At 37.3% G+C, this 17,569-nt stretch overlaps 1 protein-coding gene across 1 annotated transcript in view; it reads left to right on the top strand.

The window, feature by feature from the left end:
- The window catches only part of SNTG2 (syntrophin gamma 2), a 293,650-nt gene that overhangs the window by 189,036 nt on the left and 87,045 nt on the right, over positions 1-17,569 (top strand). The window contains exon 9 of the mRNA XM_074864709.1: positions 17,056-17,183. Within this exon, the coding sequence (XP_074720810.1) occupies positions 17,056-17,183 (128 nt within the window). The remainder of the gene's footprint in view (positions 1-17,055; positions 17,184-17,569) is intronic.

Below are 17,569 nucleotides of genomic sequence, written 5' to 3'. Positions count from 1 at the left end.
TACCAAAGCCAAAGAAGATAGGAAGTCTTAGTAGGCAATAGTGTTGCTCTTTTAAAAATGAAGGTTGAAGATTTAAATACTAGCTGTACAAGGACATGGACCTGCATGCTCTAAACTTATTTAGCTCTTAACAAATCGCAGCTGTAGTCTTTCAGTTGGATATTAAATTATACAGAAGGAATGCCCAGTGAATGGAGCGAAGGTTTCTCCTCTTATCTGTTTTTCCTTTTCTTTCCTACTCAGCCAGAGATGTCAGTGTCTGCTGCTTACTGTACTTCTCCTAAGCTTTGCACTTTTTGGGGCACTATCTCTCTAAACTAATCCTTAAGTCTCGTTTCCATCTGATGAAAGAAATATGTATGTATGAATATGTACATATGGGAAATAAATAAAGATAAGCTGTTCTGCACTGATACCTCTACCTTAGTGCTTGGGATCAAAACTAAGCGTAGATACAGAAGGTTTCATGTTTATTTCTTTTTAATGTTCCAGATAACTATTACCTTCAATTACCTTGTATTGTTTTCTTACTAAAAAATCCCAGTCTGTTCTCAGGGTCCATCATTCTGCAGTGCCTGTGTACCAGGTGCTCTGCAGAGAAAGTCCGTTCTTCAAAGAGCTTACATTATAAGAAGAGGGCTATGGCCAGATGATTGCCTGTGATTGCATTAGCATGTTTTAGTAAATTAATGCTTATTAAGTGCTAGAATGAGTATGCCATAATAACTTTCAACAATCATTATCACCGTATTGTGGGAATTGCACACTTTGAATTCTATGCATTATAAAAAATAAGTAGCTGGAGTTTTGGAGACTTGTAACACAGTAATTTAGAGCTAGTTTCCAAGGTAGCACACAAAAGACTATGCATAAGCTTGAAATATAAGTGGAAACACAGAAAGTAAAAAAAGGGAAATACTAAGGTACTAGCTTGCTTTTATACATTTCATTTTTCTGAAGCTTGACATAAAGTCACACAAGAAGCTATGTATGAACCAGACACTATGACCTAGAAGTGAAATAAAGCAAAACAATCTACCTTATATCTAGCCTAGTAGTGATGAAGTTCCTTCACAGGAAACAAAATTAAAAACTGCCAGGTTCTTACTATAAAATGCAAAAGGAAGGTTCTAAATATTCTGAGCAGGAATGACTGGCTTTTGAGATGGTTCGCTAGAGGTGTGTTGTCAAACTTTCATCAAACTAAACTGCGAGTGTAAATAAGCTGTGATCAGGTGTTCAAAAGTGGTAATAAATGTGTTTCAACTCTCATGTAGTAAGTGCTTCTCCTTTTTTGATTAGATATTTTCATTTTTATCATAGAATCATAGAAAGGTTTAGGTTGGAAGGGACCTTAAAGATCATCTAGTTCCAACCCCCCTGCCATGGGCAGGGACACCTTCCCCTAGACCAGGTTGCTCAAAGCCCCGTCCAACCCCGCCTTGAACAGTTCCAGGGAGGGGACATCCCAACTTCTCTAGGCAACCTGTTCCAGTGCCTCACCACCCTCACAGTGGAGAATTTCTTCCTTATAGCTAATCTAAATCTACCCTCTTCCAGTTTAAAGCCATCATCCCTCGTCCTATCATAACACTGCCTGGTAAAGAGTCCCTCCCCATCTTTCCTGTAGGCCCCCTTTAAGTACTAGAAGGCTGCTATAAGGTCTCCCCGGAGCCTTCTCTTCTCCAGGCTGAACAACCCCAACTCACTCAGCCTGTTCTCGTAGGGGAGGTGCTCCAGGCCCCTCATCATCTTCGTGGCCTCATTTGGACCAGCTCAAGCAGATCTTTCTTGTGTTGGGGGCCCCAGAGCTGAACACAGTACTGCAGGTGGGGTCTCACAAGAGCAGAGTAGAGGGGGAGAATCACATTCCTCAACACGCTGGCCACGCTTCTCTTGACACAGCCCAGGATACGGTTGGCTTTCTGAGCTGTGAGCACACATTGCTGGCTCATATTCAGTTTTCCATCCACCAGTACCCCTAAGTCCTTCTCCTCAGGGCTGCTCTCAATCCTGGTCATCGTCCAGCCTTTATTTGTGCTTGGGATTGTCCTGACCCATGTGCAGGACCTTGCACTTGGCCTTGTTGAACCTCATGAGGTTTACATGGTCCCACCTCTCCAGCCTGTCAAGGGCCCTCCGAACAGCATTCCTTCCCTCTTACAGTAAAGGAAGAGCAGAACTGACATTTCCTATAATGGTATTGCCCAGTAGTGCTAAGGTCATTTAAATCCCTTTTTAATGTCACCTTGGTAAGTGAGATCTCACTCATTTTGAATACTGCATCTTGTAAGTTTGTGTTGCAATTTTATGTTCCTTCCTAACCACAGTCAGATCCATGCCATATTAGACAATGCACATATATTCATGAGTGGAAATGCTGCTCCAAAAAACACACAACAGAAAGGAAAGGACAGGAATGAGAGGTAAGCAATTACTGTTATGCCAGTTTCACCAATCTGTCATGCAGCATGTCCGTTCTGACAAACAATTACAGAGACACTTGAGCTAGTTTGTATCATATACACAGTAGTTTAGCCATGTTAACAAGTTGCTTCTGCCTAATATGATTATACCATTTTCAGTTCTTGTTCTAGCTTGCGTCACTTAGACATATCTTTGTCACCTCTGCTGTGAAGCTTCTGTTATGTGTGATGTGATATCATCTTCAGGATTTATATACATCCTACCTATAATATCAGAGGAATTTGTAGTATAGCACTTTAAGAAGCTTCTCTGGAAGACAGAAATAAGCCAAAGTGCTCACTTCACACCTAATTATTTTGTGCTTGGGCACTGTGACAAATGCTATAGAGATTGATAGTGGCAGGTACATTCATCTGTATCTTATAAGCCGTTTATTAAACACAATGTGAAATCTCAGGGGGGAACATAAAACATTCAGAGGAGGTGGTCTCTAGGCTAATGATTACAGGTTGTTTACCTGAAGGATTCTAACTACAAAGCAAGAAAATACTGTATAGATATTCTCCTAGATGTCCAAATATCCTAGATGTCCAGGCCCCCACTCTGGAGAAATTGGGAATGAAAATAAAGGAGACTGCAAATAAAATAAATCCCTGTTTAAGACACCATTGAAAAATATAATAGTGACAGTGCAAAGGGAAAATCTGGAAGGTTTTCATTTTTTTGAAAATCCATATTCCCTGAATTGTCTAAAAGTGATGTTCTAATAATGATTTTCTGTGTGTTCATGTAATTTGAGCACTCTAATTTAATTTTGATAGTGTATGTTTAGTTTAGTTGGTTAAATGAAACTAAACAGGAACTTAAAATTTTCTAAATTGCTTTAAAATATTTTTACTTGGTGGCTTTGTTTCATGTGTTAAATTTAAAAATTTTGCTTTCAAAAAGACATTGCCTACTTCATCACCAAGTACATTTTTTAAAGAAGAAAAAATACAGATGCTCAATTCTTGATGGGACCAGTAGGATGCTAAATCTTTAATGTCTATGGTAGTCCTGGTTCCAGAGTGAGAGAATGATATGACTCAATCCTAAGCATGTAAAGACAAAAAGGGAAGAGGATCCAAGAAAGGGAGGATGGACACCCTCTTACTGTGAGTAATAGCTATTCTGATGGATGCTTTATTGGAGTGTATGACCAGACTATTGAATTAAGATTGAATTGATGCCGTACATCTGAAAACTTCAATAGTTTTATTTTTCGAATGTTCCTGTAGTGTCATCCAACTCAGTATAAGCACAATATTGATTATTCTTAAGTTTTACTTTATTCTTCATTTTTATCATCCTGTAGCTCACTTTAAAGAAGAAAAGTTTCAGGATTTCAGATCAATACCTTTTCTATTAGAATGGTTTAGTATGTGATGCCAATAGACTGCCAACTCTTGATCCGAAAATCCATTATTTTCTCACTGAATATGAAAGCAATTTAACTTTAAATTGACTTCCAATTCACAGTGTATCATTTAGTGATGTACGTGCATAAAATGTAATTAATGTAATAAATACAAACAATAGCTCACTTAGAGGTACAGTGCTGGTTACTCTCATTAAAGTAATCACCACCATGTCTTCCATTTATTTGCTGAAGAGAAGCTTAGAATAGATGAACACAGCTAGCTACACTTAAATATTTTGGACTGCTGCTGTGCTGAGGACCTTTATGATATCAGATAAACACACTGCAAATAAGTGTGCTCCTTTTTCTCAATAAAATAAGAAGTGACTGTCCCCTTTTCACCTACAGGTAAAAATAATCCAAATTTTCTGTTTCTGATTACACCTCTTAGAAATCATAGTAGTAGAAGCTGGAAAAAGCCTATTAAATAACACTTTCCTACTCCACTACTATAGAATTGTTAAGGAAATGCTTTTGAATTCAAGTGTTGAAATTGCTTGATTTAGATTTAGCTGTTCAAAAGTGCTGTTTTTTTCTAATTCTGATTAGAGTCCATTGGGACTTTCACTATGTCATTAATGAAGTGACTAAAATGTACCTTTATAAGTCTTATCTTTTAGTTGTATTGATCCTCACTGTCACTGCTTGTCCTTTCAGCAGACTTATTTCTTCTGGTATTTAACATCTGATTGATCAGGTTGGTCATTTCTTCTGCACAGAAATTAAACACTTCTTTAATTTCCCAGTAAAGTTTAAGTCAAATATGCTTTTAGGCTATTTTTTTTTTTAACTTAGAACCTTAACAAAAGCTGGAAGGAATTACGGCATTGAAAATATAAAAAAATCTTACTAGCTGCTAAATAAATGAACACTGGACAATATTTGCTGCTTTATGACATCTAATACTAATTTAAAAAATATTCCCTTAAAACACTGAAAATTAATCTGATACTCACACACCTTCAAAGAAGGCGGCTTCAATTTTTTAAGTGGGGCTGGCCTAAATCCAAGTCTGTTTCCACTGGAAAAGAAGTCAAAGACCAAGAAAGGTCAGATAAAAGATTATGACTTTGTTATTCATCTTTCAGAAAAAAGTGCAACAGGGTCACAATGGAACTAATATGCCAAGTAGAAAACAGTAACTTGCATTTGTTAGGTGTCTGGTTTAATTTTTTAATTATACATTTTTCCCACAGCCCTTTCATGTGAATGCATTGTTTCTTATAGTTCTTATGAATTTGTTCTTTTCAGTTTGCAGCAGCAGCAGCAAAAAGAAAATGGGTTGGGAGATAGCACCAAATTTATTATTTTTATAAATTCTGATAGATATTGGGTCATTTTCTTTATCCTTATGCATTTTCTTTTGGTTTTGTTTTTTTTTTTTTTAATTATACTTACAATTAAAATATTTTGAGTCCCTTTTCTTACTTGATGGATGGTAGGGAGCAATTCATCTGACTAGTCACCAGGAATCTGTCTTAGGAAGATTTATATTGCTCTGTAGGTTGCGATGAGTGTATTGAGTACTTTCATTTGCATAGATGGACAAAGGAGTTTGGGGGAGCGGTGTTATTTATTAATGAATGGTGCTCTTCTGTTTGGCCTATGATATTCAGGAGTACAGGATGAGAGCTGTGAAGGAATTAAATCTGCATTTTATTCTTGAACAAATCATCTCTCTTTTTTCTGTCATTATCTGTTCTCCTGCCTATGACTACAAAGGTACAAAATGAACCACTTCAGGTCAGAGCTTAGATTATAAAGGGAAGTTAGGAATTTGAAACTCTGTTGTATGAGTAAATGAAATTATGACTATTTCTTACCAGTTGCCAACATGGTGAACAGAAAAAGCAGGCATCTTTCATGTGTTTTAGCAGGGACTACCAGAAGTCCTTGGTTAGAGGGAAATACATGTGGTCGCATTCATAAGATTGAAGACTCAATGAGGAAGCTGAAGTGTTAGAAGAAAGGAAAGCAAGGTGGTTTGTTGGTGTTGGGTTTTTTTTTTTTTTTGAAACTAGAAAGATCCATCTACTGTTGCCCCAAGTTAGTGTTTGATTCCTGTTCCAAATACCAGGCCCTAGTAATGATCAGCGTGGAAACAGAGAGGCATATAGTGATGACCTGTTTCTAGACTTGATGTTAGCATATATGAACTCAAGCAGTTCAAGTACATGCTATAAATGGCATATAGTGAAAAAGGATAGTAAAATTGAGGCAATGAGTTCTCCCACAAAGCTGCATCCAGTGTCATTCCACAAGTTCCTGCAAGAAATTGACACTTACTGAGCTCCTAGTTCAAGAGCAAGCAAGAGTCAAGCTTCAGATTTATTCTGAGGGGTGTGCAGAGTTTGTCGAGTTCAAAGAATTTTCCTAACCTTGAACTAATTTTTCTAAGCAAGGACAGCATGCACCATTTGGGGATATGAAAGGCTGCCAAAAGCTATCTGTAACAGCTGAAGTTTGGATACTTGCATTTATAGTGTAATGCCATAATAATCTCAACATTATATTTTGTTCTGTTCTTTTCCTTATATACCTTTAATGTTGGGTTTTGATTTCTGACTGTTACAATTTGAGAAGAGTCATAATTACTTCCTGCTTTTTGAGCTGAGATTTAGTATGAACTACTCTGGCCCCTGTCCCCTACCCGCCAAAGGAAGAATATATCTGGAAAGGTGTTCCAGGCAAGGTTGTTGAGGTTACTCAGGAACCAATTACGTACTAGCCCGAGGGAAACAAATTCAAGAAAAAGGTGCAAGATTCTGTCAAATAGTCCATATGTATTCTCTAAAAATATCTTAGTCAGGCTTGTACCTTATTGGTTCATTAAAAAAATGATAATGTAATAGCGCCTAGCAGCACAGCTGTAATGAAATATTCATTAATATTTCCATTGTAAATCACTTCTAGAGAAACTTATATAATTGAAAGGTTTTTAATTTGTTCCTCACTGGTAGAATAGTAATCCTGTTGATTTAAATGCATAGCTACTGCAGTGAATAGGGCAGTGTAAGTCCCTAACATGTACTGCTATACAGACTCTCCATGTAAGCACCACATATAGGTGCTAAGTGTCTGCAAAGTTATCCATTAATTAATAAGCATTAAAAGTCTTCAAGAGCAATCATTAAATTTCAGAAGCATGCATGGGATGCGGCATTAGAATTAAAACAGTTTTTCTTTTCTGTGATAGAAAGAGAGGGGTAGTATCCTTTTTTCACATGCCGTTTGACCTTCCTCCCGTTTAATTAAACAACAGCTGTCAATTAAAATAATGTAGAATAGAGCTGTATAATTAAAAGTTGCTGCTTTCACTGAATTTTAAAGACATCAAATTACTTATCCAAATTGTTACTTCATCTGAAAGAGCTTGTTTCCTGTATAGGAGACTTTATCTATTAGATGATTTGGTGATGCATACTTTACCAGATAATTACTGTCTTCTTAAAGCTGTCACAGAATTGTGCACCTGCATCTAAGAATTCCATTAAAAATAAGTAAACATAGACCCTCTCCTTAATTGATGCTGCATCAAAGGAATGCACAGGTATTTTGATATCGTCATTAAATCCCTCTGAATTCTGAGACAAGTCGAATGCTCTAATTGACTCCTATTTACAGTAGATATCTCAATAATGTGTTTCTTTAGATGGGCATCACAAGAGTTTCACTCATGTCTCTACACCCAGCTGAACACTTGTTAATTGTGTTGTTCAATGATTAAAGTAAGCTGATGTAAGACTTACTGCTAAATGGAGTGGTCTTGTTTTCTTCTCCAACCAGTATACAGGCTCTATTTCCTGTCTGTCCCTGTAATAAGTATTAGCAAATGCTTAGCTAATACATTGGGTCAGATCAATTCATCGATCCACTGAAAACTAATCGTGCCTCTATATATATATATGTATATACACAATATATACATATATTTCAGTCAGAAACCTGACTGAAAAAATAGAGAGCTCATCCAATTCACTGCGAGTTGAATGGTTGCTGGTGCTGTTGCAAGAAATTATATAACTCTAATTCTCTTCTTCCAGCATAAGTGTAAAACAAATCTGCTTACTTTGAAAAGCATATTATATTGAGGACTTTCTTCTGAATATACCTGAATATTTTTAGTAATGGAGTTTTGACAAGAGGCGCTCCAGTTTTCACCAAAAAGAAAGAAATTTAGTAAATCCATTAAAACTTACTGGTCAATGTTTTCAGTTACAGCTTAAGGAAATGAAGCTATGCCAAGCCATTTTCTTATCATTTCAGAGTTCAAGGACCATCTGGATGATGCTCGTAGTTGTGTGATTTGGTTTCAGGTAGTCCTGTGAGGAGCAGGGAATTGGAATCCACTATCCTTATGGGTCACTTCCAACTTGAGATATTCTATGATTCTATTTCAACCTCAGAGTTGTTTTTACTAGGAAAATATTTAAATATATAAATATCAAATGTATTAATGTTGCTAGCATTTTCTTATACATATTTTACAGAGAAATAATTTATATTCTTCTCAAAAATTCTCAGCAATGCTCACTGAAGTGGAAATAGAAAAAATACCTTGAGAGATAAATAATAGCATCGTCATAATCATCTCTTTTTGAACCAGTATCAACACAGACAGTAATCTAGAATTAGTCATGCCTCTTACATATACATGTGCCTGGTAGAAATACCAGTTTACAGAACAAGCTCAAAACTTTAATAATACACTTTGAAATAATAAACCCTCTAAAGCAAAAAGTGGATAAATCCCAAATGATCACTAAAAGGTTATATTTTTTTCCTAATGGGTATCACACTTGATCCTTATTTCATAGAACTGTAGAATCACTGAATCATTTAGGTCTGAAAACACCCTTAAGATCACCCGAGTCTGACTCAATGTTAACCTAACACTACCAAACCTACCACTAAACCATACAGTTGGCCTCGACCCATTGACCCAGCCTGTTCATATCCCTCTGAAGAGTCTTTCTACCCTCAGGCAGATCAACACTCCCACTCAACTTGGTGTCATCTGCAAACTTACTGAGGGTGCACTCGATCCCCTCATCCAGATCATCGATAAAGATATTAAGCAGAACTAGCCTCAATACTGAGCCCTGGGGGACACCACTTGTGACCGGCCACCAACTGGATTTAACTCCACTCACCACAACTCTTTGGGCCCAGCCATCCAACCAGTTTTTTACCCAGCAAAGAGAACACCCATCCAAGCCGTGAGCAGCCAGTTTCACGAGGAGAATGCTGTGGGAAATGGTGTCAGAGGGTTTACTAAAGTCCCGGTAAACAACATCCACAGCCTTTCCTTCATCCAATAAGCAGGTCAGCTTGTCATAGAAGGAGATCAGGTTAGTCAAGCAGGACCTGCCTTTTATAAACCCATGATGACTGGTCCTGGTTGTCTTGTACATGCTGTGTGATGGTACTCAGGATGATCTGTTCCATAACCTTCCCTGGCAGCAAGGTCAGGCTGACAGGTCTGTAGTTCCGCAGATCCTATTTCTGGCTCTTCTTATAGATGGATGTCACATTTACTAATCTTTTATTTCCTTTCAGATCATTTTACCTTTCAATCTTCACCATAATAACAATTAATTAAATGTATTAATTCATATAAATTAAATTCATTGCAAGGTAAGTTTACTAGTGTATATCTTGTCAGTCTTTTGAAGCCCTCAAAAATGCAAATTAGCAAATAACTGCAAAAAGTAAGTTTTGCTAGAAAATCAAACTCTTTTAGAACACAAATAAGTCTTTCATGAAATCATTTGCACTGGTTACACTTACAGTTGAAAGCTCAGATATTTGTAAGAATTTCCCCTGAACTCTCTTTATTTCTCAATGCTGGTGACAGCAGAAGGCATCATGGTAGCAAAGAAAAAAATGTAGCTTGTTTCAAGGGAAGAAATAATTGATGCTAATTAGTTTAGTCTCCTAATAATAAACTGTAGAAATTGTTGTTGCCTTTTTGCTTAACTGTAGTATGAGACTGTTTGCAATTGATACATTGCTGCTCCAAGTATAGTCCTTCATCTGCATCCACTATGAAGACATTTCAAAACTTGCCTTTCTGCAAACCAAATAGTAATGATAATATGAAATGAAAAATATATTTAAAAGCAAGCTTAATCATGCTGAGTAATATGACCTTGAATATTTCTGACTCCAAAAATGAATTAACCCAGCATCAACCTGCCTGAAGCCCATATTTAACAAAAGAGCGGCATGTCAACCTATAATATCACTGTGGTTGCGTTCAAGGCACAGCCCTAGCAGAAATTGCAAATTAAATTACTAGGGAGGATTCAGAGACACTTCCTTCTCATGGCACTTTTCTTGCAGAGATGTAGAAGCAAAGACAGTTTTTAAAAAAAAGTAAGGTGAAATGGAAGCAAGGCCAGGTAGCCTGGGGGGAATACAGAGAAACTGTCTGAGCAACCAAGGATCAGGTTAGGAAGGTCAAAGACCTGATAGAATTAAATCTGTCCAGGGACATCAAGGACAACAAGAAAAGCTTCTATAGGTACATCGGTGATAAAAGGAAGACTAGGGGAAGTGTGGGCCCTCTCCAGAAGGAAACAGGAGACCTGGTTACCCAGGATATGAAGAAGTCTGAGATAACAACTTTTTTGCCTCAGTCTTCATCAGCAAGTGCTCCAGCCACACCACCCAATACACAGAAGGCAAAAGCAGGGACTGGGGGAATGAAGAACCACCCACTGTATGATAAGATCAGCTTCGAGACCAGCTAAGGAACCTGAAAGTGCACAAATCCATGGGACCTGATGAGATGCATCCACAGGTCCTGAGGGAACCGACAGATGAAGTTGCTAAACCAGTATCCATCATATTTGATAGACGTGGCAGTACAGTGAAGTTCCTACTGACTGGAAATGGGGAAACATGACCCCCATTTTTAAAAAGGGAAAAAAGGAAGACCTGGGGAACTACAGCCTACACCTACAGTGTCACCTCTGTGCCTGGGAGAGATCATGGAGCAGATCCTACTGGAAACTAAGCTAGGGCATTTGGAAAATAAGAAGGTGATTGCTGACAGCCAAGATGGCTTCACTAAGGGAAGACTGTGCCTGACAAATTTAGTGGCCACCTACAATGGAATTACAGCATTGGTGGATAAGGGAAGAGCAATTGACGTCATCTACCTTGACTTGGTCAAAGCATTTGACACTGTCCCACACAACATCCTTGTCTGTAAATTGGAGAGACATGGATTTGATGGATGGACCACGTGGTGGAGAAGGAATTGGCTGGATGGTTGCACTCAAAAGAGTTGCAGTCAACGGCTCAATGTCCAAGTGGAGAGCAGTGACAAGTGGCATTCCTCAGGGTTCGGTACTGGGACCGGCACTGTTTAACATCTTTGTTGGTTACATGAAGAGTGGGATTGAGTGCACCCTCAGCAAGTTTGCCAATGACACCAAGCTGTGTGGTGTGGTTGACACGCTGGAGGGAAGGGATGTGCCATCCAGAGGGACCTTGACAGGCTTGAGAGGTGGGGCCATGCAAACCTCATGAAGTTCAACAAGACCAAGTGCAAGGTCCTGCACATGAGTTGAAGCAATCCCAAAGACAAATACAGGCTGAGTGAGGAGTGAATTAGACCAGTCCTGCGGAGAAGGACTTGAGGGGATTAGTGGATGGAAAACTGAATATGAGCCAGCAATGTGTGCTCTCAGCCCAGAAAGCCAACTGTATCCTGGGCTGCATCAAGAAAATTGTGGCCATAAGGTTGAGGGAGATGATTTTTCCCCTCTACTCTGCTCTTGTGATACCCCACCTGCAGTCCAGCTTTGGAGCCCCCAACATAAGAAGGACACAGACCTATTGGAGCAAGTCCAGAGGAGGCCAGAAAGATGATGAGGGGGCTGGAGCACCTCCCCTATGAGGACAGGCTGACAGACTTGGGGTTGTTCAGCCTGGAGAAGAGAAGGCTCCAGGGATGCCTTCCAGTACTTAAAGGGAGCCTACAGAAAAGATGGGGAGAGACTCTTTATCAGGGAGTGTTATGATAGGACGAGGGATGATGGTTTTAATCTGAAAGAGGGTAGATTTAGATTAGCTATAAGGAAGAAATTCTTGACTGTGAGTGTGGTGAGACACTGATACAGGTTCCCCAGAGAAGTTGTGGATGCCCCCTCCCTGGAAGTGTCAAGGCCAGGTTGGACAGGACTTTGAGCACCTGATCTAGTGGAAGGTGTCCCTGCCCGTGGCAGAGACATTGGAACTAGATGATCTTTAAGGTCCCTTCTAATCCAAACCATTCTGTGCTTCTGTGAAAATAACTGATTTTCCCAGGCTCTGCAAATCGTATGTCACAAAAAGATGAAAAATTGACAGTCCCAGCCAGCTGTGATCTTTTGCCTTCCATGTTCTTAATGGAAACTTAATTATACAGTCATGTCTCATTAGGTCTCCCACTTAGTGGAGGCCTTTCTATAGTCATTCTACTTCTGGGAAGACTTTTTGGTTGCCCCATAATGAGTTGTTATATAGTTGTTTAAAAAAGCAACAAAGCACTTGCCTACATCGTCCTTCATAGGTCAATGATTGCTAATGAGATACAGAATCAGACCCTCCTCCAGGTCAACAGTACACAGCTGTCCCAGGTGGGTAGTGATTATGTGTCATTACAACATGATTCTTGTTCAGTGTTCTGTCAAAAATGAGATTTTTGTGTTCAATCCATTTCTTAATGGACAGGTGTTAAAAACAAATTGGCATTAACTGGCAACATTGTTGGTGATCTCAGCAGAATGCCAAAGGTGTGAAATGAACCAGAGGATAAAAGCTGTGATTGCAGAGATGATGTCTAAACAGCCAAATTTTAGTGCTTTGGAGGAACGGCATGGAGAGTTTTCAACATGATCAGAGCAGCTGTTTAGTAGACAGAAGGCTTGAAGGTCAGCCAGCTCAGTACACTGGGTCATACCAAAGGACCATCTATTCAAATGGCTTGTTCCCAACAGATGCCCTCAAGAGAATACAAAAGCAGAGGAAATATGAAAAATTATTTGTAGGGTGTATTTCCTATACCGCAAATGACTTCTGGCATAGGGCCTTCCTGAGCCAGAGTTTGTTTTATAGAGAATCCATTCTTTGTTTTTATCCTACTGTCTTTTACTTCTAATCACTATCTCTGCTTCTTATATGAAAAGGGCAAGTGAGCCACTGGTTCATAATCCTTTTCTCTGTAATTTTTTTTACATACATTTTACCATACAATATCCTCAGTTCTTTCCCAGACTAATGGATCTTTGTTTACTTAATCATTATTTGCATGAAAACGATTCCATTCCTTTCAACATATGCTTTTCCCACGACAACAAGGTCTTATTTTTGAATGTTAATCACCTATTCATATCCCATTACAGTATGGGGAAAGTTAATACTGTCTTTCCTCATATGCATTACTATACATTTATCTACTATATTTTTAGCAGTCCTTTTATGTCTCAGTCATTCAGTATCATGAGCTGCTTCTGCAGCTGTTTACAGTTTGGTTTCTTTTTTATTGTTTTTTGTTACTTGTGTGTAGAAAACTTGGTCAGTCTGGTGTTCACTATCTTGTCTAGATCATTAATCAATATACTGAACAGCATATGTAACTGTAGGAGTCCACTGATAGTGCCCCTCCACAGTGAAAACTGGTTCTTAAGTGCTGTGTTTTTCTTGCTATATTTTAGCTAATTATTAATTTTTGTGAGGATTTTGCCTTATTTCACAGCAATTTAGTTAAGAACCTTTTCTGAGGGACAAAAGGTTTTTGGAAACCCAAGTATGCCTTAGCAATTGCTTCTCTCATATTAATTAACAGCTTTGGACAACTGTAAAAGATTTGTGAGGCATGACTTCTGTTTGCGGAAGTTGTATTGACTTGCTTTTTCCCCAGTTTGTTATTTTTATCCATATGTTTTGAAGGGGATACATCAAAGGATCTATCTCAGATTGAAGTGCTAATAGATTATAGGAAAAACTGAACAAAATGAATTGCTGGTCCTATGACCAGGTATTTAATTTCTATGCAATAGTCTTATGGCCATAGGTATGCCCTCTTTTGTCCTTAAGAAGATGAAGAGGGGACAGTCCGACTTTATGCTCTACCATAAACTGGTTAGTAGACTATGGCTTAGTAGACATTTGAAACTTGGACCAGTCTGACCCCTTTGTATCCTTTCCATGTTCTTGGTCATTAATGTTCAGATCATGTGGTAGGGTTTCTGAAGGTATAAGTAGTCCAGAACTGCGGGGAAAAAATAAATTACTCTTTATACTGTGTTTTTCAAATATCAAAACTTTGAAATTGTATGGATAAGCCACATTTTCTTCAGGAGTTTACATCAGTTGTAACAGTTTAGCATTTTGTCAGGAATATTTCTATACGGTAGTATCATAACTTTGAGGTTAATAGATTTTGACCAAGCGGTTTTGGCCATTTTTTCCCCTTAAATTCATGAATCTAATGAATAGCTGTGATATAGATTTTCTAAAATTCTGATCTTTACTTACACTGAGATATTTTTTCTTTACACTGGTATCCTACTAAAGCATTTGATTGAAGTGTAAGGGACCAAATGGAAACAATAAATTGCCAGAATGACCTACTCATGAATTTTTTGTTGCTAAATGCTCTTAAATCACCTAGAATATTACAGAATATTGTTCAACAGCATGCTAAAAGAAATACAGCTATTAGTTCACAAGAAAAAGACAGATTTTTATGTTTAAATTGTCTAGATGTTTTATGTATCTTGAGAGTTGAGAGAATGGGAACAATAGGTGAAGGTGCTGCAGGAATTTTTATGTTCCTTTGTTTTCTGATTCTTGGATTTAAATTCAGTGATCATATTCAAGCATTTATGTTTGATTGTAATAAGCTACCTTCTGCTTTATTCTTAGACATCTCAGTTTCCAGACAGGCACGTTAGATTATTATGATCATTTTCCACTTCAGATTGCATGTGGTTCTGTCAATTACTTTAATTTGTACAGAATTCTAAAATATGCATCAGATTCTTCACTATGATATTATTGAATGTATACTAAGCTTTGGAGACACCTTAGCCTTTTGTGGCTAGTTCTATGAAATAGAATTTGTCTGTGGACTTGATTATGAAATATTCATACTGCAACAACACCAGGAGATCTCAATCAAATGGAAGCTGGATTGTTTTAGGGATTGCAAATACTCTAAATGAAATTCCTTTCCCAAGAGATTGCAGTCTAAAAGATTCTTCAGTGTTACCAACTCTGGTAATTCTATTACAGATTTTTCATTTACTAGAAAACTGTCCCTCAGCCACTAACTTTCAGTCATCCTGTTAGAATGTGAAACTCACTATTTTGATTTATTTAAAGAAGTAAATAGAAAGATCAGCCCTTGATGACTGTAAGAAGGAGCTTTAGGGGGAAAAAAAATAACTCTAAATCCTTATGAGCAAGAAAAAGAAATAGAACAATTCCCAGAGTGTTCTTTATTTTGAGTAAGTTTGATGGCTTTTGAACACCTGGGCATAACAAGGCTGAAGTTGGGTCATTCTGTGGTTTATTTGCTTTTGAAAGTACTACTCAGTGCATATTTACAGCGCATATGAAAATAACTAACTTTCAACTCCCTTCTCTATCAGAAAGTTCTCTGTACAATGTGGGACAAATAATTTAGTTTTGGAGACAGCACAAACGCCTAACTTTGACCTAAATAGGAACCCTTCTCAGGAATCTGAGAATTCTTCTCAGTCTGTGAATCCTTCTCAGCTGCCTCTCTGTAAATAGTATTGCTGTCTTCATAAAAGAGTGAAATGATCAACTGTCATGGTAGTGTGGAGATATAAATACCAATGAAAACTTTTGCATTTATCGCTTTTCTGCATGCTGTAAGAAACTCCTAGCTCATTCTTTTGTTTATGTAATAAGCAATTTTTTAAGCTCATAATCATGCTATAAATCTCAGTTGGTACACTAAGCAGTGGTTTCCAGCATTTACTAATCTGTTTCTAATTTAATTGGTTTTTGCCTGTAAACACTATTTTGACATAATTTGCAAACAAAACCAGTTATCATCTTTTTTGACAATTTGAGCATAGTTCTGTACTTTCAGTCATTGATACAATGATGTGAACCTCTGGATATTATTTCACAAGGAACAAACTGCATATTCTGCAAGTGTGTATCAACTGAGATGTATATCTTACTAGTTTCCTGAATGTTTTAGCGCTAGTGGTTCTGTGACAACTTTTAAAATTTCATAAATATTTTCTTTTTATCACGTTTCATTCCTGGTGCCTTCATGCACTATTTAGTTGCAATGCATAAGATGCTACATATATGAGCAGGGTGAACAGTCTGTATATAAGCTCTAGGTTAGGTTTGAGTAGATCCTTTTATCAACAGCTATATATCCACACTAATTCCCCTAACTTAATTTGCATTTACACACATTTGATTTAAGGTTATTTTCTTTTGTATGCTGTAGTTACATGAAGTGTAACTTGATTGTAAAATTTTATATTTTCATTTTTCTGAGATCTGGACATCCTTTACTGCTCAGATACTATCAACAATCTTGCCTTTCTAGTAGAAGCATTTGAAGGAAAACTTCAAAGATGAAATTTCAAAATTCATCAGTCCATATATGGAAATCAGAATTTTAAATCTACTATTAAATCACGTTATGGATAAAAGTCACAATGGGCAAAATAGAAAAGCAGTATTTTCTAATGTAGTCTTTACATCAGGTTATTATTTGTGTCTTTTTCTCTGATGATTGTCTGAAGTTGTAGAAGAGTTGCACAGACCAAATTAATTTAAACCAAAAATGTATTTTGTGTTGCATTTAGAGAAAATTCATGACATTTATGACAAAAAACTATTTCCTTTATATTGTCAATTATAAACATTAACAAAAATATAAATATCTTTAATGTTAATGTTAAGGTAATACTGAAATTAAGTCACAAGCATAACGTAGGTAGCATTCCTTTCTGCATGAATGCTTCTTTTTATTTCTCTCTAAATACTGAGTTTCTTGAATAGTTTTATTGCTATGATTATTTACTCTGAGACAAGCAGAGCCAGAGATGCATATTCATAGTTTCTTTACTATACTGTCTGATAAACTGCACCTACTGATTCTCATTTATTCTGCACAGGCTCCATCATCACCTTCTTCACCCATAGCTAATGAACCAAAATACGAGAAGCACTGGCTAGACACCTTATCAGTTCCTCTGTCAATGGGTCGAATCTCGAGGTACAAAGCTGGAACAGATAAATTAAGGTTTGTAATCTAAAAGGGGAAGCACTGGGTTAGCTAGCTGCACCTAATATTTTGCTATGGAGTGGTGGATCTATAAGAATTCTTTGAGTGGAGATATGAAGTCTTCTTATTAAAAACTATGCAGTCCATCTTCTCGTGAGATTAATGGCATGCATGGTGATTACCAAAGATAAAGTAAAAAAGGACAATAAATATAGCTCCTACAAATATGTTTCTATATTCTGTTGTATCTTGGGAATTCAGTTAGCATCACCAACTAGTACAGAGTTTAAGCTTGGTGTTACTGGAGTTGATTTTTAAGGTACTACATTTCATTCTGTATCTCTGATAGAATACTTCTATATTCCTGAATTCTAATATTGTCAATTAACTCTGCTTTTTCTTTA

This window comes from Strix uralensis, chromosome 3 (assembly GCF_047716275.1).
Source record: "Strix uralensis isolate ZFMK-TIS-50842 chromosome 3, bStrUra1, whole genome shotgun sequence".
NCBI lineage: Eukaryota > Metazoa > Chordata > Aves > Strigiformes > Strigidae > Strix > Strix uralensis.
Note: the sequence above shows the minus strand (reverse complement) of the source record. Positions and strands in the feature narration are given on the sequence as shown.